This window comes from Stenella coeruleoalba (assembly GCF_951394435.1).
Source record: "Stenella coeruleoalba genome assembly, chromosome: 14".
NCBI classification, from domain to species: Eukaryota; Metazoa; Chordata; class Mammalia; order Artiodactyla; family Delphinidae; genus Stenella; species Stenella coeruleoalba.
The window spans coordinates 62,868,431-62,892,000 of NC_137160.1; the positions used below are offsets into that span (position 1 = coordinate 62,868,431).

General features: G+C 60.6%; 1 protein-coding gene across 2 annotated transcripts in view; it reads left to right on the forward strand.

Annotated features, from left to right (window-relative positions):
• Positions 1-19,033, forward strand: part of GNB1L (G protein subunit beta 1 like) — a 44,422-nt gene extending 25,389 nt beyond the window's left edge. For both annotated transcript variants that reach the window (XM_079942033.1, XM_079942032.1), the window contains 4 exons: positions 2,642-2,804; positions 5,789-5,887; positions 9,091-9,306; positions 18,518-19,033. In XM_079942033.1, the coding sequence (XP_079798159.1) occupies positions 2,642-2,804; positions 5,789-5,887; positions 9,091-9,306; positions 18,518-18,769 (730 nt within the window). In that variant the 3' untranslated portion in view covers positions 18,770-19,033. The remainder of the gene's footprint in view (positions 1-2,641; positions 2,805-5,788; positions 5,888-9,090; positions 9,307-18,517) is intronic.
• The last annotated feature ends 4,537 nt before the right edge of the window (positions 19,034-23,570 follow it).

A 23,570-nucleotide genomic window follows, 5' to 3' on the forward strand; every position in this document is an offset into this window, starting at 1 on the left:
AAGACCCCACAAGGCTGCTGGAAACTTCCTCCTGAGGTTTGAGCCGAGGTGTAAGCCCTTCTGGACCTCATGCTCCTCTGCGCACCTTGGGCTGGCCTTGGGGAGCCTCAGGCCGGGAGTTCCACCCCTTGGAGAGCTGGCTGGTGCTGTGCGGGGTGGCAACTCCAGGGGCACCCTGCTCATGTGCATGATGGATGGCGCTGTGGGGGCCCCCCGCCTAGGCAGGCGCAGACCACGCAGGTGCTTGGATGCTGCACTAGAGGCCGGGGCCCAGCTGTGTTTGGAAGTCAAGCCTCCAAAGTGGCCCTTGAGGGGGAAGGTGCCCTTTCATGTCAAGGGGCCGGAGGACAAAGCTGGGAGCCAGGGCTCTGCAGACACCCCAGCCACACCTGTACCCCTGAGGATGCACCTGTGCCTCTACAGCTGCCTGGGTGGGCTTGTTTCCTACTTCCTTTATTGGGAGGCGTGATGTACTTACAGGAAGGTGCATAAGACGAGTTTCAGACCATCTCGTCATGGGTGGGCACCTGGGCAGCCACTGCCCGCCCCACGCCCGCCCAGCGGCCTGTCCTCATCCTCAGGAGGCAGCCCCTCCACCTCATTCTTGCTTTACCGTCTGAATATGCATCTCCAAAAAGCATAGACTCATTTTATGTTTTTTTTCTTTTAACCTAAATGGAGCGACATGGAGCAGCTTCCTTTGTGTCTGATTCTGTGTTTGCGAGACCCGCCAGGGTGTGCACGGCTGCAGTGTGTTGTGTGGGTCTTTCTGTCTTATTCCTCTGGACGTGTGTACCCAGATTCCTCACCTTTCTGTGTCGGTGGAGATCTGGGTTGTCCACTTGGAGCTGTTGTGGATGAGGCTTGAGAAGACTCCCACCGGGCCTCCCGGTGCTGGGGGCCCCCGGATCCAGCAGTGGGGCTGCTCAGAGGCCACCAGTGTCCTTGAAGGGGCTCTCACTGGCCAGTCTGGGATGGTTAGGGCACAAAAATCAATGAGAACTCTGGGTGATGACCCATCAGTAACACAGGAATGTGTGAGTCCAGACTGATGGGAGGAGGGGAGATAAGAGGCGAGAGCCCGCTGTCTGGTGGGTGTGCCTTGTGGACGTGGAAGATGACCGTCTGCACCGTCTGCAGGGCTGACGGGCAGCACCACTGTGGGTGGAGGCGCTGGGTCATCTGAGGCCAGGGTGGCGGATGTCACAGTGTCTTTCCCAGAAGTGCCCACGGCAGGGGGAGGGGCTTTGAGTGAACACACCTGGCGGGCGCCTCTGTCCAGGTGATCAGGGTGGGCAGTCGGCCTTATGTGCAGTGTCATCCCCTTGCTGTCCTCCCCAAACGTGGAAATGTCACCCTGGGGATGACACGCACACACACAAGGGACAGGGAAAGGCGTGGCCCGTCCAGTCCAAGGGCCTGGTGAGCGCTGACCAGCCCAGTGTTTGTCCCGGGGCCCCGAGCTCGCCTCTCCGTGACTGGCACTGACCCACATGGGCTGTGCCAGGGTCCCTCGCTGTGGGGGAAAGCGTGGAGGTGGCAGCGCAGCTGGGCGCGTGTACAGCGTTAGCAGTTAGGGGTCCAGGCGAAGGAGGCAGGGAGCCACTGTTCTGGGGGTTCCTCAGATACAGGACAGCCCTCCCTCCCTGTGTGGGTGCCCTTGGCCGGCGCCTCTGTGTGAGAGCACGGTTCCCACTGCTGCTTCTCTCCTGAGCTCCACTCAGACACGGTGTCGAGAGGCCTCACGTTCTCTCTCTCCCGCGTCGCTGCCGCTTCAGGCCGAATGACTCCTGCTCCCCAGGGTCCAGGCACATCCTGCCAACACCAGCGGTTCTGCAGACAGAGCTGGGATCTGGATCAGGATCGGGTGCCCTGGGTCTACCTGGGGGGCATCCATCCACGCAGCACCGAGGTCTCCCAATGGTGCAGGTAGATTCCGGGCCCCGCGTGCCCTCCTGTCCCCTTCCACAGCTCCAGGACTGGCCCACTGTCCTGTCCCCTTCGTCCCCACTGGCCTATGCTGCTGCTTCTTCCCTTGTTTGTCTGGACCTCACCCCTTGAGAGGAGGATGGGAGGGCGGTTCTGTGGGGTGACCCTCACGTCGGCTCAGCTCCGGGGTTTCTTGGGGTCAGACTGGGGAGGTGGGCTTTTGGGAGGAAACCCTTCTCATCCCCTTGTCGGGGGTCTGGAACATCTGTGGGGCTCCACCTGGGGAGTGTGTCCACGGTGTCCCACCAGCAGGGACCGTTCCCTCTGCCTCCTAGGCTCCTAGGAAATGAGTCCTGAGGCCCAGCGAGGAGCATTTCTGGTGAGTGTTAGAGCCGCGCAGTGGATAGTGAGCCTCAGGGCTGCAGATACCCCGTCCCTCCATCCTCAGCGTCCGCCCAGGGGCTCTGCCCCCACAGCTGTGCCTGGGCTGATCTCACGGGGAGGGTTTCTCCTCCTTTTATAGCATTCTACTTTCACTGGAACTCTTCTGTTTAATGGGAATTCTCCTCCCTGTGTATATATGTGTTCACTCTTGGGTCTGAGCTCGTGGAGATTTCTTTTATTCTTGGGTTAGAATTTCATTCTACCCACAACACACTGACATTTGTCCTCACCCGGGAGGGTCACGGCCCGTCTCCTCTTATTTTGGCAGCCAGGGCCGCGACCTGAAGCTGTGCGTGTGGGACCTGGCGGAGGGCAGGAACGCCGTCGTGGACTCCGTGCTCTTGGAGAGCGTGGGCTTCTGCAGGGGCTCTGTGCTGGCTGGAGGCCTGCAGCGCTGGTTGCTGGCTGTGCCGGGGAGAGGCAGCGATGAGGTGAGTGAGCCCATTCACCCTTGGCCCCTGGCTGCAGGAATACTGTGCCCCGAGCGGCTCCTCAGGCCAGCCTTGGCCTGGTCACCTGAGGTGGCCCTGGCGCTAGGGGTTGGGAAAGGGGCCCGAAGTGGCCCAAGGTCTCTGGGAGGCCCTGGCACCCAGCCAGGAGCAGCACGGGATGGACAAGGTCAGGGCCCGAGGCTGTCAGGGGCCTTGGGAGCAGGCAGGCATGGAGGGAAGCCCCAGGCAGACCCCATGAGGTCGAGGTAGGCCTCAGAGTCAGGACAGCAGGGGAGGGCGGCCTTTTGGGGTCAGAACTGGGCACTGGCGTGAGAGGTCTTGGGCAGGGCTGAGACACAGGGTGTAAGGGCTGGCACCAGGGTGGCAATCGCAGTCACAGATGAGTGGGGCCCGTCAGAGGACAGGGCTCCTGGGGGCAGTGGGTGGGATGGATCCCCAAGGTCACTGTCAGATGGAGTCTAGGCTGAGTGTCCAGCAGTGATCTGTGGCAGGGACTGGTCAGTCTGGACAGTGGTGTTCACACCCCAGGGACAGAAGAGGCAGAATCCCCAGGGGAAGCAGAGCCCAGGACGGGGTGCCGGCGGGGAGCGCCGAGGGCAGGGGGATTGGGGTGCTGGAGGCAGTGGGGGAAGGAGCCCCAAGTGCAGCAGGATGGCCTGGTGGGTGGGGGCCTGGGGGCGCCGAGAGTGGGCGTGGGCCTGGGGTACATGTGCAGGGGGAGGGAGGCCCCTGCCTACCGCCCACGCCCCGTCCTTCCCGTGTCCCCTGCTGCCCTGAGGGCCTATGCGGCGGGCGGGGCTGGGCAGGGACGCAAGCCTTGCACCCGGGAAGTTTGGCCCCCACCCAAGAGGAGTCGTGAGTCTTAAAGCAGATTCAGCTCATAAATAATGAGGCAGGAACAGGCATCTATTTGTTCATGATGGCGTTTAAGTCACCAATTAGGAGCTACATGCGATTTTCTTGCCAGTTTGCCAAAAACCTGTTAAAAGTTTTATTAACGTGAAAAGAGAGGGCTCTGCTTTCTCCTGGTGGCAGCAGCCGGGTGGCGCCGAGCCTCCTCAGTGGTGGGGGCCGGACCACACTTCCGCTGAGGTTGCCTTCCGCTTCCCCCGCCAGCCTGGCCCAAGACTGCTCGTCCCCTCTGCTTCTCTCCAGCTCCCCAGCTTCTGGTACACCACCACCCCCCTGCCCGGGAGCCACAGGTCTGGGAACCTTGCATATCCTGGGAAAAGGGCTGTTTTCCATGTTCCCACCTGGAATCAGCACCACTGGCCTGTGCCCAAACAGAGCCAGGCCCGGCCGTCTGGGTGGCCACACTTGCCCGAACCAAACATTTTTCCTTCTGGAAACAAAACTTGCCCTTGAATGCCAGGTGGAAGCATCCCGGTGTGAGGAAGGCCCCGGCAGAGTGCAGAGCCCCTCCTGGGACCACAAGGACCAAGGGGCACTTGTTCTGGATGCCAGCACTGTGCCCCCTCTCATGGCGCCTAGCCCAGGCCTGGGCTGCCCTGGTGTCGCCCTCACTCTGGGCCACTCACCTCTGCCCGATCCCCCCGCCCTCGCGTCTCTCCTCACTGCCACCAGAGGGGTCTTCCTGAGCCCCCAGATCAGGGGTGGGGGCATCCCTCTCTGACCCTGGACCCCGCTCCCCCATCGCCCAGCAGCTTGTCCTCCTGACGTAGTGACGTTTTAGGAAACTGGCATCGGAGCAGAAATAGGAAGGCAGGCATCCAGCCCCCAGCACCATGTTCCTTGACCTTCTAGGTCCCCCGCCTTGGCCGGGACGGGCTTGGGTGCCTGAGGCCCAGCCAGTCCCCACCCCTACCTCCCTCCCGCTGACTTCGGAGGACAGAAGGGCTCCGAGGCCCCCTCCTCTTTGGTTTGCTCGGTCACTTCTGGGCCACACTCCATGCCACCGCATCCTCCTGTACCTCCTTCATTTTGCTGGAGCTTCCCCTGAGCTTCGTGGGTGCTACAGGAACTCCTTTTAGCAGCCTCTAATTCATGGCGGGATGACGCTCACGTCAATTAGGTCCTTTTCCGTCTCTTTGGGGCAGTGAGAACGAGGTGTCTGGGGTAGGTGCTGGCCCTGCAGGCAATGTGATACCGGCGGAGGGGGCTGTGTGTGCATGTGTGTGGGCATGTGTGTACACGCATGTGCACGTGCGTTAGTGAGAGCAGCAGCAGGGCTACACCCGTTCCACACTGTGTATTTACACCTTGAGTTCACCCTGGGGTTTCCTCCTGGGGGTTCTGTGCCCCAGGTGTCAAAGTGGACCAGCAGGTGTAGGTTCTGTCCCCTCGATGCCCCATCACGTCTGGACCTCAGACTCCTCATCTGCAAACCTGGGGCTGCCCCGTGTCGACGAGGGGTGCCTTGCAGCTCTGCGGTGCACACACTGTTGTTGGTGGAGTGTCCCCAGGAGGGTGGCTGGAGCCACCAGGTGGGGACATGTCACCCAGCCAGGCGCAGGAGGGGCTGTGTCAGCATCAGGCGACACTGAGCACAGGCCGCACACGGTGGAGGAGCAGGCGCTGGGGCCCCAGGTGTGCAGGTCTGGGTGCCATGCGACAGTCCTGGAGGGCTCAGGGTCATCCACGTGTGGGGCCCGACAGGGAAGGAGTGCCAGGAGGAGGGCGGGAGGCCGAGTGAGCTGAGTCAGCACCGTGGGCCAGGCCGCCTGCTTGGCCAAGAGGTCAACGCAGAGGAGGCCTGAGGTAGCTGCAGGGCAGTGACACCGCTTGAGGGACCTGCCAGTCACTCATGAGTGACGCGTGCATTCCACACAGCCCGGCAGTCCCCGAGCCCAGGAGCCCGTGGGTCAATGCGGGAGGCACGGCCTGGGTTCCCGAAGGCGCAGACAGGCCCACGGTGGCCGGGCTGAGGCCTCAAGAGTCTCCTGTTTGTGCAGCACAGACTTGACTTGGCTCTGGCCCAACTCAGCTTGTTTTCTTACTGTCAGGTTCAGATTCTGGAGATGCCGTCCAAGACGTCAGTGTGCTCCCTGAAGCCCGAGGCACAGGCCAGGCTGGGCATGCCCATGTGCCTGCAGCTCTGGCAGGTAAGGCCCAGCGCCCACCAGCCACGCCCACCGACCACACCTGCCGGCCACGCCCGCCAGGTGTGAATCATGCCCATTAGGGACTTGGTTCCTCATCACCTACGGGCACTGGCCCCTGGGAGGCGTGTGCACAGCGTCCTCCTCAGCCTTGGTGTCCCCAGCCCTCCAGCCCTCCTGCTGCGAGGACGCCTACAGACCCTTTGGGGATGCCAGACTCATCCTCGTCTTCGCAGGGCGGTGTGGGAGACAGCGACCCCCTCCTGGGGGAGCCACATGCTCCCCTCTGGTCTGCTCACCGGCATGGCCTGGCGTGGGGCCAGGAGGGGGTGCTGACTAACCCTGCAAGCCTGCACGGCCCCTGCGTCGCCAGGATTAATTTTTGTTACTTCTTTGCCTTGTTGAGGCTGGAGTGGGCTTAATGTGCTGGCTTTCCCTGCGGCCACACTTGGAATTTCTGATCCACGCCATTTCCTTCTTTCTTGGCTGTTCTCTCTGATTAGAGAGGGTCTGGAGGCATCTCCTGAGGCTGCGGCAGAAGCCGGGGGGCAGCGGAGTCACAGGCCTGAGTCCCTGCAGGATGGGTTCTGGCTCTGCGGCTGAGCGCGAGGCCTGGGAGGGACCCTCCTGACCAGAGGGGCAGCTTCCCACTCCCAGCGGTCAGCACCAGCTCAAAATGGGCGTCTACTCCTGGGGGCAGCAGAGCAGATGGTCCGGTGCATTCATGTGGAAAGAGTCTCGGCAGCGTCTTTACAGCTGCAGAAGCCATGGGGAGCAGGTCACTGACCAGGGCTGTCCCGGACCGCTGCCTGGGGCCTGTTTTTCAGCTCCGAGCAGCTCACCTGTGCCTCCTCAGAGCCACCCCGGGCTGCCTGGGACCAGGGGGAGGCCGTTCCTGCCCCTGCTGTGACTCTCCATACGAACCCGGCCAGGCTCGCATGGTTTGGAGGTGTCTGTGCCCGCAGGGTCCCTGGGCCCAGCTCTTGTCCCTCCAGGGCCCTGCCCTGTCTTGCAGTTGGTGTCCCTGCCATCTCTGAACTGAGAGAAGCCCATGGGGGAGGGGCGTGAGGAAGTGGGGGCTTTGAGACTCACCTGGATGGCAAAGCTGCTGGTGCCAGCAGGCAGGGTGGGGGGGCGCCTGGAGGGGCAGCGGAGGCTGTGGAGGTGGCCTGGTGCTCACAGGCCCCGGGCGGGACGGGGCTGCATCCGCTCACCCTCCCTCCCTGGAGATGCTGTCATTGCCTAATTGTGTAAGAATTCCATCAGAAAAATGTGCAGAAATGGGATGTACAAACTTGTCAAGGTAATTGACGTGGTTGACAGAAGGACAAATCGAGTTGTGTTAGTTGATACAGATCCAGCGCAAAGCATCCTGTTAAGAAAAGACTATGCTGATTTGAAATGTCCCTTTATTCCTCGCCAAGCCTGGAGGTCCAGGTTATAGCTTATTGATCTGAGTGTGGCAGAGTGGCCCAATGTGGGATTCCTTTCTGAAACATTCAGAGATTTCTTGTTTTGCTCCTGAGAGTGGATGGCTTGTGTTATTAGAATGATTGTCATGTAGGAGGTCAGAGGTTGTCCACACCAACCCTCAGAGCAGGTCCTCCAGTGTCCCCCCCACGCCCCCAGCTAAGGGCTCCCCGGGGAACCTCGAGGTGCTGGGGGGCGCCTCGGGCTGGCACACCTGGGGTGGGGACGGGAACGCAGAGTGAGCAGAAGTCAGCCTGGCACCAAGGGCGTGGTCGCCAGAGGACTGAGGCCCCAGAGCCCTGACCCGCCTGCAGGGTCTATCCTGGGGGGCCGCAGGGACCCTGTGTGCTAGGAGAGAAGGTGGAGGGGCCTCAGTGCAGGGACAGAGCCTGGCACGGGGTCCTGTGGCTGGTCTGGCTCCTGCCCTGGCCGCCCTGTGTGCCTGCACAGGGGGCTCAGTGGTGTGCAGCCCCCGCTCCAGCCTAGGCACTCAGAGCTCCCAGACCATAGGCAGTGGGGGAGCCCTGGATGCAGGAGGAACATGCGGGGTGGGGGCTGGGGAGCAGGCTGGGCCAGGCAGTGCGGTGGGAAGCTGGTGGGAGGACACATCAGTGCCCCAAGGGGGATGGACCCAAGGGGGCCCCGGCAAGTTCCTCACAGCTGCTTTCTTGGACTCCTCCTTGCTGCTTGTTTTTGGGAGCACATGTTATCATCAGAAAAAAGGGCTTGTGGGAGGCGTCCTCCAGATCCCAGAGCTGGTCTGTACGGGGCTCCCCTGGCTCCCCTCACTCTGTGGGGCCCTGAGACATACCCCTCACACCAAGCACGGCGAGCTCTGCTTCCTGGGGTTCAGGACGTAGCTAGCGTCCACTCATGTTAGACACTCACGGTGTGCAACACCTGGGCATGGAGCCCCTCTGGGTGGGCAGCGAGCTCCAGCAGGTGGGCCAGGAGGGCCCGCCTGGGTGCTGTCGGCCATGCCTAGGCACGCGGCTCAGCACCAGCCTTGCCTGCCAGCAGCGGGTCCCCATTGGAGCTGCAGGCGACCCTGGAGGCAGCCTTGCTGGCGGCCCCCAGGCCCTGTGCTCACCGCTGGCCATCCAGGGTTTGAGGGCCGCCGGCTGAGCTCCTGGCCTCGGGAAATCCTCCGCTGGCAGGGGGCGCTTGGTCGTTTCTGAGCCCTGGGAGCTCAGTGGAGAGCAAAGGTGCTGGGTCCTGGCGGCAGTCCCGGGACTGGGCACCAAGCACGGGGCGGCCGCTCTCAGTCGGTGCCAGGCCGACCCAGGGTCCCCATGCTCCCCTGCAGGCGGCTGCACAGCCCTCTGACCCACGCCCTCATCCATCACGCGGCTCGGCCGGCAAGGCGCTGACTCTGCAGCCTTGACGGTTGGGGGGCTTCCGCGGCGACGTTGACAAAGTACAGAAGGTTCATTTTTCATTGAGACGGAGCTCGAGATTTTCTTTGGCCGGCAGTTCTAGACAGGTGGCCGGCCCCGCCCAGGGGTGGCCGCACGTCTTGGCCGGTGGGAAGGAGTGGGAGGACCAGCCAGTGTCCCAGACCCCGATGGCAGGCACCCCACCCAGCCCGCACTGGCCCCAGTCTGGGTGTCGGCCCCCTGGGGGTGTGCAGACCCCCCAGGGCTCAGTGGGGAAGGCAGCCTATCTCAAGCTCCTTCTCCTCCAGAAGGCCCGGGACCCCCGAGCATCCCCCAGCTGACAGCGAACTGTCCCCGCAGGCTGACTCCAGTCCCCGCCCTCTCCTCCTGGCTGGCTACGAGGACGGCTCAGTGGCCCTGTGGGACGTCTCCTCACGGAAAGTGTGCAGCCGCGTCTCCTGCCACACGGAGCCCGTCATGGGTCTGGACTTCGACTCCCAGGAGGCCAGGGGCGTCTCAGGCTCTGCGGAGAAGGCGCTGGCCGTCTGGAGCCTGGATGAGCAGCAGGCCCTGCAGGTCAGTGGGCCAGGCCCGAGGTGTCATTTATCCTGCTCTGCGCCAACAGTCTGATGGGCTGGAACAATATTTAGGCATGAAGAGGACTTGTGGCAGGTCCGCAGTTAATTAATCATCGGACCCGGCGCGGGCGGGCCTGGCGGGCGGCAGTAGAGGGGCTGGCGCTCGTGAGCCATTCACAGGGTTTGGGTTTCCCTCAGACCTTGGCTAATAGCGGTCACGTTTCGTCCATCTAGAGGAAAGGCATGTAGAATCCAGGACTGTGCAAGCCTGTTTGCAAAACTCAGAGGAATTTGGTCAGTAAGGAACTGATCAATCAAAAAGAAAAAACCCCAAACCCTACATGGAGAAATCCCTTAGTGAGGCCCCTGTGGCTGTCTGCAAGCTGCCCGGGGGCAGTGGGAGGGCCGTAACGGCTCAGTGGCTTCCCACCACGTGGCTGGGGGCCCTTCGGGGCCACATCTGGGTGCCCAGTGCTCAGCCCTGTTGGGAGGGGGGGATGGAGTTGGCCGGGAGGGGAGCCTCCTGGCCAGGCCTCAGACGGGTGAGGTCCTGGGGAGTGAGGTGCTGGGTGTGCCCTGTGCCTGTCAGCCCCCTGAGGGTGGCCTGAGTGCACACTGGCTTCTGGGCGGGGGCGCCCCCATTAGCCAGGAAGCCTCAGAAGGCTGAGACCTGACCACGGCCGGCTCTGTGAGCCCAGGTCTGGTGGGGGAGTGGGGCCGCAGTGGGGAGCCGTGTATCCCACCTCCTGGAGCTCTGGAGGACAGGGCCTGTGGCTATGCCCTCTACAGGGGCTGCGTGGTCCAGGCTTCCCTGCAGACAGGAGACCGCAGGAAGAGGGCATCTCTCGGGCCCTCCCCAGATGGGAGGCCTTGCCCAGCAGCCCGGGGCCCCCACAGCCAGGGAAGAGGCTCTGTGCACTTGGGTGGGTGGGAGAGGGCAGGCATGGGTGAAAATCGGGAGAGACTGCCATGCCCAGCGGACATTGCCGTGCCCTGGGTGCAGGATAGCAAGGGGCAGGGCTATCAGGGGTGGGTGAGGGGTCCTGGGCAGGAGCTAGGGGCCAAGGGCAGACTCAGCAGGGAGATCTTCCATGCGGCAGCTGGAGGGACCGCTCTAGCTTCCTAAAAAGCACAGTCCATGGGAGGACCAAGCTAGAACCAGAGCGAGTGGCCATGGCTGCAGGGTCTGGGAAGGGTCCTGAGGGGCGAGCAGCCCTGTGGAGTCCCGGGGACGGGGGAGGGAGAGGGGGGGAGGGGTCATGTGACACATGAGGACAAGGCAGGTGTTCCAACTTCCTTGGCATCACCTCCTGCCCCCCACGCCCCCCCCCCCCCCCCCCACTGCAGACCAGCCTGTGCCACGCTCGCCTGACTTGCAGTAAAGCAGCTTCCCGTCCGTCTTCCTGTCCGGTGTCCCAGGGAGTCCACAGAGGCCCTGCAGGATGGGGTCAAACAGGCCTCCCCACGGGGCTGGGGCCGGCTGTGGGGGTGGAGCTTCTCCAGCCTCCATTCCAGAGGCAGCATCTCCAAGGCCTTGAAGTCCTGGATGTGGGTGGTGGGAGTGGAAGTCACCATGGTGCTCATCTTTAGAAATGGGGCGGAGCCACGTGGTGCTGGGTCTTCATGTTCTGAGCCGTCAAGGACACAGAGACTGGCCAGGTGGGCATCGGGGTTCCCCCCACACCCTCCTCTGCTCCTGCCTGGTGGGAACCAGGCAGCGACCCCCACCCCCATGAGGTCCAGTGCTCTGTCCTGCTGTGGCTTCAACTTCAGCCCAACTTTGCAAATGCCTAGAGACCCAGGTGGCTCTCCTGAGGGCCCCACTGACTGCAGTGCCCCCAGGCCCTGCCCCCAGGACCTAGGAAGAGGCCCCTCCTGCCGTCCTGGCCCAGGTCGGCCTGGTCTCCCCTGGCCTGTTGGAGAAACAGCTGCAGGAACTTCAGACTTAAATTTATGGGGCATGTTCCAGCTCAGAGCTGGAGGTTCACTGTGCATATGAATTGGAAAGTCAGAGCATAGGGAGGCCAGGCCAGCCGGGAGGTTGGTGGAGGCCGTGCCGCGGCCAGGGCCTCTCTTAGCGTGCATCCTACGAGGCGCCGCTCCTCCCTCCGACTGCCCACTGTGGCCTCGCTGGAGACATCCATGTCCCCAGAGGCCCAGACACCTTCAGGTCCTGGAACGCAGGCCTCAAGGAGGAAGTGTCAGGGCCTCGAGGGCCTCAGCGTCGCGGTGTCCGCAGGCACCTCTCCCTGGGCCCTCGGTGCCGCAACTGGCCCTGAGGCGCTGGCTGTGAAGCCACGTGGGCAAAGATGTGCCTTACCTCGCGGCAGCAGCTCTAATGAGCCCAAATCAATCTCCCCGGGCGGGTGGGCGGGCGGGCGCTGCAGAGGCGCAGATGGGGCTCCTGCGTGGAGTGAGGGTAATGGGAACCAGATGGGGCCGTGCTGCGCGCGCATTCCTGGCACCTGAGGTCATGTGCTGCGAGAGCCACTGGTGGCCGGGATCCTTCCTGGAGGGTCCTGGTCCGAGACGGGCTTGGCCAGAGGCCGCGGCGGTAACTGGAGCCTTCGGCCACCCTCTCTAGGACGTTGGACGCTCACCCACCTGTAGGGGCTGCTCGCTCTGCTCCCCTCGAGCCCGGGGTCTGGGCCTTGGCTGTCGTCAGACACAGGTGGTGTACAGACCTGCCCTCCCTCCCACACTTGGGGCAGGGTCCACGGCCTTGAAGCAGGGGCTGATTTACGGCCAGCGGTATTTCTAGGCCCTGAAGTAATAACTAGGCCCCCACCCCAGCCAACCCAGGCTGGAGTCAGACGACCACTCCCCCCCATCACGCCCACGGCTGGTCGGCCAGGCGTCCCCTCCTCCCTGCTGCGTGGCCGTTGCCCGCCTGCTCCCCAGCCCTGCCGGGGGCTTCCCTCTAAAGTGTCAGCAGCTGGTGACACTTGGGCTGGTGCAAGGGAGACCATGGGGCCCCGAGCTGAGGAGCTATGGGCACAACACCATCCCCACCCCCACACACACATATCTCAGGACACCATGGGCGGGGCTCCGGCCGCCTTGACCATACATGGGTGCTGTGGGCCCCGATAGGACTGGTCTCTTCCAGTCCAGGTCCCCACTGAAAGGGCCTTGTGCCTTGATTCTGAGCTTCCAGGAGGGGCTGCGAGGGTGGGGGCGCATCACTCCTGTCCCCTTTCCCCTGGGCCGTCCTGGGCATCTCAGCCCCCCCCAGGTGGCAACGCTGGCATGGATGCGCTCCGCTCCGCACCCGACTCGCAGCCAGCCACACAAAGACCACTGCTCAGGCTGCTCTGCAACTTCCCGGCCACCACCTGGGCTCCCGGCTCCACCAGCAGACAGCAGATTTGGGGAGCCCTTCACTCCCTGGGAAACATCCCCGTTGTTAACAAATCCACCTTGAAGCAGGGCCCCGAGTGGGTTCCGGCGCACCCACTGCTCCGAGCCCAGGGCGGAGTTCCTGGGAGAGGAAGAGTCGGGGGCTGTGAGTCACCTTGTCCTTGCCCGTGAGTTGGGGCTCAGGCTGGCGCACCCCTGCTGCGGGCACACGTGTGGGCTTTGCCTTCTCATGCGGGCATGGCTGCACCAGCTTCCAAGGGAGGGGGCGGTGGGGGTGAGGGCCGTGCTGGGCGCCCAGCCAGTGAGTGGGTTATGGCTGCTTGTGTGCAGCACAGACAGGAGGCACTGAGCCTGGATTCCTCTGGACAAGAGCACTGGAGCGGCAGAGAGCGCGGGACATGCGGGGATGCTGCTGGTCGCCATGGACGGAGAAGGGGCCCGGGATATCACGGGCCTGGGCGCTGGACAGAGGCCGCAGGAAGGCAGGGCAGGCGTGCGTGTAGTGGCTGGATGGGTCGCCGCAGGGGCACTGCCCGTGTGCTGGCTGCACTGACCTTTTTCAGTTGTTTGTGATTGCATCCCTGTTTTATCTGCAGGACTGTCCTGTCCATTCCTGATCAGGCTTACGTTTGTTTTCTTTAAACATCTTTTCCCCATTTCCCGTCTACCTTTCTCTTCCTCCCCTGAGTCCTCCAGGCTCGATGTGCAGCTCTGACCGGGATTCATCACACTCACTTCCGGGCGCCCGATTTTTCTTTGTTCTCTGAGTGCGGAGCTGATCAGAGTGTTTTTATGTTTCCAAATGTTTGATTCTTTCCCCAGTTATTTTTTATTTCTAGGCTTCTAACTTGATCCATTTGTGGTTGGAGAACTAGTTCTGAGTGATAGCAGCTCCCTGAAATGCCAGTAGGTTCCCGTGGCCCCCGTGCTTGGAAAGAGGTATTTCTGCTGCCCACCACCCAGCTGCGCCTGCCCCTCAGGCAGCCGTGTGGTTCATGTGGGCCACGTGGGTCGAAAGCCATGCCTGCCCCGGCCTCTGGGGGGTGCTTTTGCTGGGTCCATCTTGGTGACTTTCCTGGGTCCTGTGTGTTCTTAGTCTGCATTTTGAATCTTCCTGGGGGGTTGAACTCTTGTTATCTCTGGGAAGGATTTTTGCCTGAAAGCCCATTTCAGCAGCGCTTCACATGGCTCAGGCCAGGTGTCTTCTGGCTGCTACTTCCTTCTGTAGCTTTTTTCCATCTTTCACCTTCAGCCTCCCTTCACACACAGGCGTCCCCCTCGTGGGCCAGCCGCGCACACGACCTCATTGCACGGGTTCTGTTTTGTCCCGTGCGCGCTGCCTGGCCGCCTTGTCGGGCCCTCTAGTGGGGCTCTGCTTTTTCATGCTTTGCGACAACCTCTGCCTTTTCTCTGGAGCACTTGGTTGGCTTCCTTCGTGTGCTTTGAAGACACGTGGTCTCCGGTGACCCCCGTCTGCTGGGGACTCGTGGCGTCTGGTCCTCACTCCTGGTCACCTCGTGGGGCTTCTCCTCGGCCGCTCCCAAGACGTTCTTTTTATCTGTGGTTTTCAGGGGTCTGGCCTCCCTGAGAGACATTGTCCCATGGCCCTCGAGGCTCTGGTCAGTTTTCTCTCTTCTTCAGGTCAGATAATGTCCATTGATAATGTCCCCTAGTTTACAGACTTTTAAAAAATAATAATTTCCGGCTTCCGTGGTGGCACAGTGGTTGAGAGTCCGCCTGCCGATGCAGGGGACACGGGTTCATGCCCCGGTCCAGGAGGATACCACGTGCCACGGAGTGGCTGGGCCCGTGAGCCATGGCCGCTGAGCCTGCGCGTCCAGAGCCTGTGCTCCGCAACGGGAGAGGCCACAACAGTGAGAGGCCCGCGTACCGCGAAAAATAATAATAATAATAATAATTTCCAATCTGCTGTTAAGCCTGTCCTACACATTTTTCACGTCAGTTATTAGCTTTTCAGTTCTACATTTTCTACTACTGTGCCTTTTTTTTTTAACAAAAGACTCTATTTTTAGAGCAGTTTTAGGTTCACAGCAAAATTGAGAAGAAGGTACAGAGATTTCCCATATACCCCCAGCCCCCCCACTATCGACATCCCCCCGCAACAAGTGGGACATTTGTTACAATCGATGGAACTACACTGACACCTCATCATCACCCAGAGCCCTTGGTTCACATCAGGGGTCACTTCTGGTGATGTACATCTTATGGGTTTGGATGAATGTATAATGATATGTGTCCAGATGTGCAGTGGTGTCTGTTTGTTGTCATTTGCATTTCTCTAATGACATACGATGTGGAGCATCTTTTCACATGCTTAGTTGCCATCTGTGTATCTTCTGTGCTGAGGTGTCTGTTCAGGCTTTTTGCCCATTTTTAAATTGGGTTGCTCATTTTCTTAAGAGTTCTTGTGTATTTTGGGTAACAGCCCGTTATCAGATGCGTCTTTGCAGATACTTTCTCTTAGTCTTTGGCTTGTCTTCTTATTCTTTCAACAGTGTCTTTACAGAGCAGAAGTTTCTAATTTTAGTGAAGTCAGGTTATCAATTGTTTCCTTTATGGATTATGCTCTGGTGTTGTATCTAAATACAAGGTCACCTAGGTTTTCTCCTGTCGTCATCTAGGAGTTTTACAGTTTTGCAATTTACATTTAGGTCTTTGGTCTATTTTGAGTTGATTTTTGTGAAGGTGGCAGGTCTGTGTCTGGATTCGTTTCTTCTCATGTGGACGTCCAGTTGTTCCAGCACCGTTTGTTGAAAAGGCTACTTTGCTCCTGTGTCAAAGGTCACGTGTTTATGGGGGTCCATTGCTGGGCTCTTTTTTCTGTTCCACTGATCCGTTTGTCTCTTCTTCCACCAACATCCATGGTCTTGATTCCTGTAGCTTCACAGCAAGTTGTGAAGTTGGTCCTCCCGCTTTGCTCTTCACCTTCACAGAGTGTTGGCTGTTCTGAGTTGGTTCTGAATTTCCATTTCTCTGCTAATAGATCCTACCTGTTCACTCATCAAGACAATTTTTTGGTAATTATTTACATTCTCTTTCATTTTTTGGAACTTATTTAAATATTGCTTTAAAGTCTTTGTCTGATATGTTCCACACCTGTGCCGTTCTAGGCTGGTTTCCATTAACTGCTTTTTTTCCTACTCCTTTGGGTGTCTAGTAATTTTTGTCTGTGCCAGACATTGTACTGATGGAGATGGAGACTGGATTCTCTTACTTTGCAGAGCAATCACTCTCAGCCCTGCGGCTGTTCACCTGCACCATGGGCTTGGCTTCCACTCCGTCAGGCAGTATGTGGGGCCCAGGGTCATCCCAGGCTCCTGTAATGCATGGGACTCACCTTCCAAACTGTACCTCCCCTTCGCACTTGTGGGGCTTGGTTTCCAGCTTCATCATGGTTGGCCAGAGTAGGCCCAACCAGGGCGTGATGCCTACCCTGCAGCGCGGCCACGCGGGGTCTCATCTGGTCTTGTGTGGACACACAGATGTCACCCTCGGCTGCTGGGTCCAAGGTCACTGTTGATCTCTTGTATTCGTTCCCTTTAACCCTGCAGCAGCCACTGGCCGGCTAACCTTGTGTGGTGCCCTGAGTGGGCACAGCCCAGCCCTCACAAGGACTCGTGGGACCCACATGGCCTGCAGTCCCTCCCCCAGCCCCCTCTATGCTGCTGCCTCACCCCACGGGTTCCAGCGGCCCCACCCTCTGATCACCTCCTTGGCTTCACGTGGCCGCTGTGCTCCGCCTGGACTTTGCGGCCAGACATTCCGCGAGCAGAGAGCTACTGGGCCTCTGGGAGGCTCCCCTGTCAGCTGCCCTTCCCACCGGTGTTGGTGCCTGGACGCAGTCACGCAGTGTCTTTTGTCCAGTTGGTGGTTGTTGGCAGCACGCGGAGTGGTCTGGCACCAGCTGCCCATCACAACCACCTCCTGTAGTCCCAGCTTCATGAAGGGTGTCTGTTTGCCTGCTGAGCAGACATTCGCGGCTTCTCGTTGTGAACTGTACACACTCTGTTGTTGTCAAGTGTGGGCAGTCTGTCCGAGTGCTCCCTGGTCCCCAGGGTGGGCCCTGGCTCTCGTCTGCTGGCTCCCGGGGTTTCTTGGCCAGTCATTCGTTTGGTGTCTCTCACGTTCACAGCACACATTTGGCTTTAACTTTGGAATCCAGTCCAAAGTCTGTTGAGTATATTTTTATTCCTTTTCAGAGAAATACAAGGGCAAATATTAGGAAACGATTACACCTGGGTGGGGAGAGGAAGTGAGGTTGTTCTGTCAGCACCTCAGTGGGTGTCAGATAATCTCCGTAGAATGAGGCTGACTGTTGTATCTTCGACCCAGATGACAAAGATGAGCAGATCAGTGAACTTCACACCCGTCTCTTTTGCTGCCGTCCTGTATTTCTGTTAGTTACACAACCGGTTCTGTAGCCTTGATCCCTGTATTGTCTCAGGCCTAATCCTGCAGGGGACTACGTTCCCTACTCTCTGCCAGGCCACTTGCTGCCGTTCCCCTGTTTTCTCCTGAGAGACTGGACTTAATCTCCTAGTTCTCCAGGAAGAGCTGATGGGACGCATCCCCTGGGTTCTTACATGTTCACAAATGCTCGTCTGTTGTTCTCATACCTGAGCGACAGTTTGGCTGGATATAAAATTCTCAGGCCTCCCCTCCCAGCTTCGCAGGCGTCACCCCACTGTCTGGCCCAGACCTGGCCCAGACGTGGCTATGGGCCATTCTGCCCTCATGGTTGACTTGATCCTTTTGCCTGACAAAAGGACTAATCAGCTTTGCGTCCAATGACGTTATCAAGCGCATCTTCCTGTGACCACCCTGTAGGCTCTCTGTGGATCCTAAGACTTCAGTTTCTAGAAGCAAGAACAGATTTTCTAAACGGCAAAGTTCAGAGCAGCTGCGCGGCCTTCCACATCTGCTGTTTCTCCAGTGGCCATGCCTCTGTCCCCAGGTTGGGTCACACCTGCCTTTGCTGTCTCTTCCGATTCCCCTCGCTTCTGCAGTGTTTGCTTCTCTCGGTGCCTGTGGATCAGGCTCCCTCTTCTGGGTTTGCTCTCCTGGTTCTTGTTTTATGGAGATCATTGCTTCATGCAGTTCTGTTTTGCTGATTTGCAAAAGTGTCTGGTGAGTGTCTGGTTGCTTGAGTTTCTTTCCTCCTTTTCCCTGTGTTGTCTTTGAAAAACGAATGACTCTCCCTGAGGCTGCTCTGGCCCAACAGGAGGTGAATTTGCAGAGAAAGGGGAGCTGCTGTGGGCACACCAGCGACCCCGGGGCAGCAAGGACTTCTGGTGCCCAGGGCTGGGCCAAGACAGGATGGGCGGAAGGACGTGGCCATTTGGGTCATCACGACGATGGCCAAGTGTGTGTTGTCAACGTGGGGCAGAGCTGCCAGATGGCCCCACAATGGCTGCACATCCAGCCCCGGGCAGCCTTCCCCCTTGCATGCCACGCAGGGCTGCCCTTCCCCTGGCTTTGCTGAAGGTGGGGTTTGCGTTCCTTCTGCTCCGTCTGCTTTGGGTGCGGTGAGTTTTCGCGAGAGAGGACCCACTGACCTTGCTGCCGTCCAGTGGGCAGTGCTGCTTGGAGGCTGGGGGGCAGTATTTCCTTGGGGAGGGGCCCAGGCCGCAGTCCACTGAGGCCTGTCCTGTCTCAACCCGAGGGTCTGGCCAAGGGCAGAGGTCGCCTGTGCTGGCTCCAGGAGGTGGCAGTAAGTTGGCAGGAGCGCTTGGCTCCCTGTTCCTGACAGGGGCGTCCTGGTAGAGGAGGAGGCGTGGAGGCAGGTCTAAGAAGCCACCTAACGGTTCTCCCTGCCGCTCTGATCACAGGTGCGTGGGACTCACGTGCTCACCAACCCCGGGATCGCCGACGTCAAGATTCGGCCAGACCGTAAGATTCTGGCCACTGCGGGCTGGGACCATCGCGTTCGTGTGTTTCACTGGCGGACGATGAAGCCGCTGGCCGTGCTGGCCTTCCACAGTGCCACCGTGCACTGTGTGGCCTTCGCTGACGACGGCTTGCTGGCCGCAGGGTCTGGGGATCAGCGCATCAGTGTCTGGTCTCTCTACCCGTGCACGTGACTCGTGGCTCCTTGTCAGGACACTTGGATAGCGGGAAGGTGGTGCAAGGGGTCGGAGGCCATGGGCCACGGGCCCCACTGGTCATGGGAAGAGCCGGTCATTTGGGCCTCCTTCCTGCATGGGACCTGCTCCCTTTCATGAAGCACAGCGTCTGTGCCACGGCGACTGCCATTTAAAGCATAACCAGGCCAGACACTGGGCACCAGCGACCCAGGCAAGAGGCCGACCTGGGGGTGCCTGATAATAAACTTGTTTGCAAACCTGCAGGCTTGAGGTACGAATTCTCCCAGGTGACCCCCTGCTTCCCCGGGTGATCAGAGCCCAGAGCTGTCTGTCCTCAGAGCCTCCACTGGGCAGGGTGGCTGCTCCGTCCAGCAGGGACGCCAAGTGTGGGCCCCGGGTCCTGGGCTCCTCACACCGCAGACGGCCAGGAGCTCCTCCATCACAGGGTTGAACCAGTGACAGGCTCCTGATGGGAGTGCGGCAGGGAGAGGGCCCCCGATGGGGGTGGCGGGGAGGGCACAGGGCTAGGCCTCCAGCAGGACCAGCAGGAGAAAAGAAGGGCCACCTCGTGGAGTGAGGCTGAGAGTGGCAGGTGGCTGTCCCAGTGTGGCTTCTAGGCATAAAGCCCAGCAGCCCAAGCGAGACAGACAGGGACCAAGGGCGCTGTTGCAGCCGCTCACACAGGGCAGCCGCCGGCTACTCCCACGTGGGGCCGAGCCCAGACCTCAGGACAGCTTCTCTCAAGGCTGGGCTATGGATTGGGAAGGAATGGGACCCTGAAAATTGGGATGGGGGCTGTGGGCAGAGCCCGACCAAGCTGGGGGCCACAAACCCCTTCGTTCCATCAGCTTCTTTGCCGGGAGAGCCCCCTTCGCACCCTACCTGAGGTCAGCCCCCCTTTGGCTGCAGGACCTGAATGGCCTCCCCCGAGGCAGGGGCCCTAAGGGGCACTCAGGAACCCCCTACTCCACACTTTGCTTATAACCAGACTGGGTCCCAGCAGGCCCGAGAGGGTGGGGTCTGCGGTGGCTGCGCTCCAGAAGGGCTGCGTGGCTTTCCCAGGCATCTGGAGAACACGTGTGCATCCAGGTGGCGGGATGCCGAACCCACTGGAACAGGGCCCTGCTGGAGAGTCTGGCCTCCAGGTTCAGCTCGGGGGCTGAAGGGCTCTGACGTTTGGCTGATTGGTTGAAGCAGGGACCACGAGGGACACAAGTGGGGTTGAAATGCCAGCACTGTGTGGGGTGCTGAGAGGGGGGCACCAAGGGTGTTGGGGGAGCTTCATGTGAGACTAGCTCACCCTCCTCGGGCTCCAGAAGATGTGCCTCCCGGCAGCTGTGAGGACCACCTGCATCCTTGGAGAGCTCTGTGGTCCCTCTTCCCCGAAGGTCAGAAGCGGCAGTGGGGACGGGTCCTGGGGCTGCGGGGCCTCATGGTGGACAAGGGTCCAGGACTGCGGGTGTGGGCAGATGACCCCGGGCCCCGGCAAGAGGAGCCAGTGGGCAGCTGCTGAAGCCTGGCCTGGTCCCCGTGGGCAGAGCAGAGCGTTCTGGATCCAGCGAGCAGACGTCTGACCCGGGCCACCTGGACCAGCAGGTATCTGCCCTGCAACCAGGCCCAGGTGCCCACCATACTGCCTGCAACTTGTGCTGCTGATCCAGCCGGGGCCCCCCAGACCCACACCCCTGACTGGGGGGCTGTGCACCATCCCAGCTCAGGGACGGGCCTCCCCGTGGGCCCGTTGGACAGAGGTGCTGCTGGGTTTCCTCCAGCACATCTGCGGGGGTGGGGGGGCTGCGGCCCCTGGGATGTTGGGGGGTGGTGCGCATCCAGAGGGGTTTCCACATCACGAATGCCAGCAAGACGGGCGGCTCTGTTTAGGCTGCGGAGACCTGAACCCTGCGTGTGGGGCGTCCTCCGGGCACTGTGGTCTGCTCAGGACGCCACTCTCTGCCTTCTCCACGGGAGGCAGTAGGGCACTGGGTGCCCCTTTCGGGAGGTGGACCTCTGCTTCTTCGGCCTGGCCGGGCTCCTGCATCTCACATGTGCCCCCACCCCGAGCAAAGCCAACGTTCAGGCCAGCGTCCCCTCCCGTGGGTCTGTCCTGGAGACTGGACTAGAGGCCAGTGCTAAATAGCAAAGGACTCTGTCTCAGGACCCACTTGGCCTCCTCACTAGAGCATAGCTGTGAACACACCAGTCATTCTGTGGGTCCCGCCGCAGCTGTGACCCTGAGGTGCTGGGCGCTGGGCTGGGGCAGCCTCTAAAACCAAGCCGCAGCTGAGGGCGTGGTGCCCATGCCCGCTTACATCCGCGCCATCAGCTCGGCGATCCTTTGGCAGAATCGCTGAATTCACGAAAACAGCTGTGGCAGCGTGTCCTCCCGGCAGAGGACAGGGCACCACAAAAAACCAGAGGTGCCTCCCAAACGTTGGGGGTGAGCTGTGTGTGCTGTCTGCCGTGACTCAGCCCTGGAGGGGGAGAGGGCTCGGGAGACAAAGTGTCCATCCGTACCTGGCCCTCACCTCCGTTGAAGGCACAGGCAGAGGCTCCCAGAAGATCACGGCTGCTGGCCCTGAGCTGGGCTCTGGGCTGCCCACCAAGGCCACATGCTGTGAGCAGTGTCCCAAGGACATCTTGTGGCCAAATCTCCATGCATGGGGCTGAGTGGGGTTGTGACAGCCCTGCCAGACACTCAGGACCAGAGGAAGTGGGTCTGGGGACGCAGGCATTTCTCCTGAGCTCGCCACTGCCTGGCCCTCTTCCAGCCGCCTGGCACTCTATGGGTGGGTCCCATGGTCATCCCAGCATCGTGCTGCCCTGGCCCCTCTTGGACAAGCAAGAGGTCAGCGGCGGGCCGGGCAAGTGACCAGGGGACGCAGCACGGTTGGGAATTCTCACCTTTTCCTGGGCTCCATGAGCTTCAAGAGGTCTGAGAAGTCAGACCGCCACGTGCTCTGTAAACACGGCCCCGGGGGCTGGACGTTGCCACCGAGGGGTTCCCTGAGGAGGGCTGTCCTGCAGGCTGCTCTCTGCTGCACGCCATGAGCGTCTGCACCCCCAGCAAGCAAGGCTGTTAGGTGTTTCCCACCCATGTCTCTGCAGGAGCAGCTCCGGGAGCAGTGTGCAGAGAGGAGACGACGCGAGGTTCTTTGGAGGCTCGGTGCTCAACCAGCTGGCACCTTGCGGGGAGCCTGGTCTGGGGTTAAGCTGAGCAGGCTGTGCACCTGGGCTGGGGCGGGTGTGCAGCCCCCTCCCCGCCCTCCCTGGTCTCCTGTGTATTGGGGCTGCTTGGCCCTGCCCAGATGTGGCCACCCTCACACCAGCTTGTCTGGAGGCCCCTCGGGATCTGGGCAGGTGGGAAGCGCGTGACTGGACGGAGCTGAGTGAGGTGGGAAGGGCAAGGCGGCTGCTGTGTGGTGGGGCTGTGCCCACCAGGTAGAGGCCACCAGTCCCAAAAGGATCCACTCAGGGAAGCATCTGAGTGGGAGGCACAGCCACAGATGAGGAAGCAGGACAGACTCACGGTGGCTGAACTGGAAAATGAGTAGGCGCTCCTGGCCTTTCCCTCATCCCACCAGGAGGGCTCAGGAGCCACCTGCGTGCACGGCCAGCACCTGCCCTGGGAGCTCAGACTCGGAGCTGACAGGCAGGTTCATTCTCTGTGTCGTAGCCCGGCGCCCTGTGCACAGCGCCCGGACCTCGGGCCCCAGGGCCAGTGTTCAGTGCCTGCCCTTCACAGAGACATGTGTGGCTCCTGCCTTAAAGCAGAGCTGCTTCCGTGGCACTGGGCAGACGGGGGTGGGGGTGGGGTGAATCTCGCAGCTGCCACAGGCCAGGATGTGTTCACAGGGGCCAGGAGCAGTTCTGAGGGTCCAGGGGCCGCCATGGGCATCATGGTGACGGTCACTGGTTCTGTTCAAATAGGCCAAGAATCCTCACCAACACTCTAATAACAAAGTGTGTCAGAAACGTACTGTCACAGCAGGTAGCCGCACGCGCCTGAGGACTGTTTTGCCCCAAACATCTGCATCTCCACAGTCCATAGGCTGGAATCCTAACCCCCAACATGATGGCAGTTGGAGGCAGGGCCTTTGGGGGGTGACTAGGTCATGAGGGTGGATCCCCAAGAATGGGATTAGTGCCAGAACCAGTATGTGGGCCCTTGCCTGACCCCGAATCCGCCTTGGTCTTAGACCTCCAGCCTCCAGAACTGAGCAGAGTCTCTGGTTGATAAGCTGCCCAACCCGTGGTATTTTGTTACAGCAGCAGGAAGAGGACAGGATGACAGGATGCCTGTATGTTTGTTGTTTGTCAAGACGTGCATGTTGAGAAGTTGAGTCCCTGGTCTGGTCCCGTTGCTGGGACGTTAATAATCAGCCCAGACTCAGGGGCATGCCTGTGAGTCGTCAGTCAGGAAGGCTGAGGGCCCACCGGGCTGTTTGTCTCTCTCCACGGGACAAGGCGGCACGGGGGCACCACCCATCAGGTGCCTTCGGGTGGGCTCTCGGCGTGGTGGCCTCAGGGGAGTCATTCTTCGTGGGGGCACCGAGGGCTTGGCCAGCGAGCCAGGCGGGCACCAAGAGCCGCCTTTGCCTAGCCCTGGTGTGTGGGAGACACAGACCCCACCTCCTGATGGAGGGCCTTAGAGTGTTTGTAGCCTTTACAAGGTGAGACCCCAGAACTGAGGACGCGCCTTGGAGGGAGAGAAATGGGTGAGAACCAGCTTCCGCGAGTCTCTCCTGAGACGTTAGAAGTAGACGTGAGGCTGTCGTTTTGTTAAATGTTTAGAAGAGTT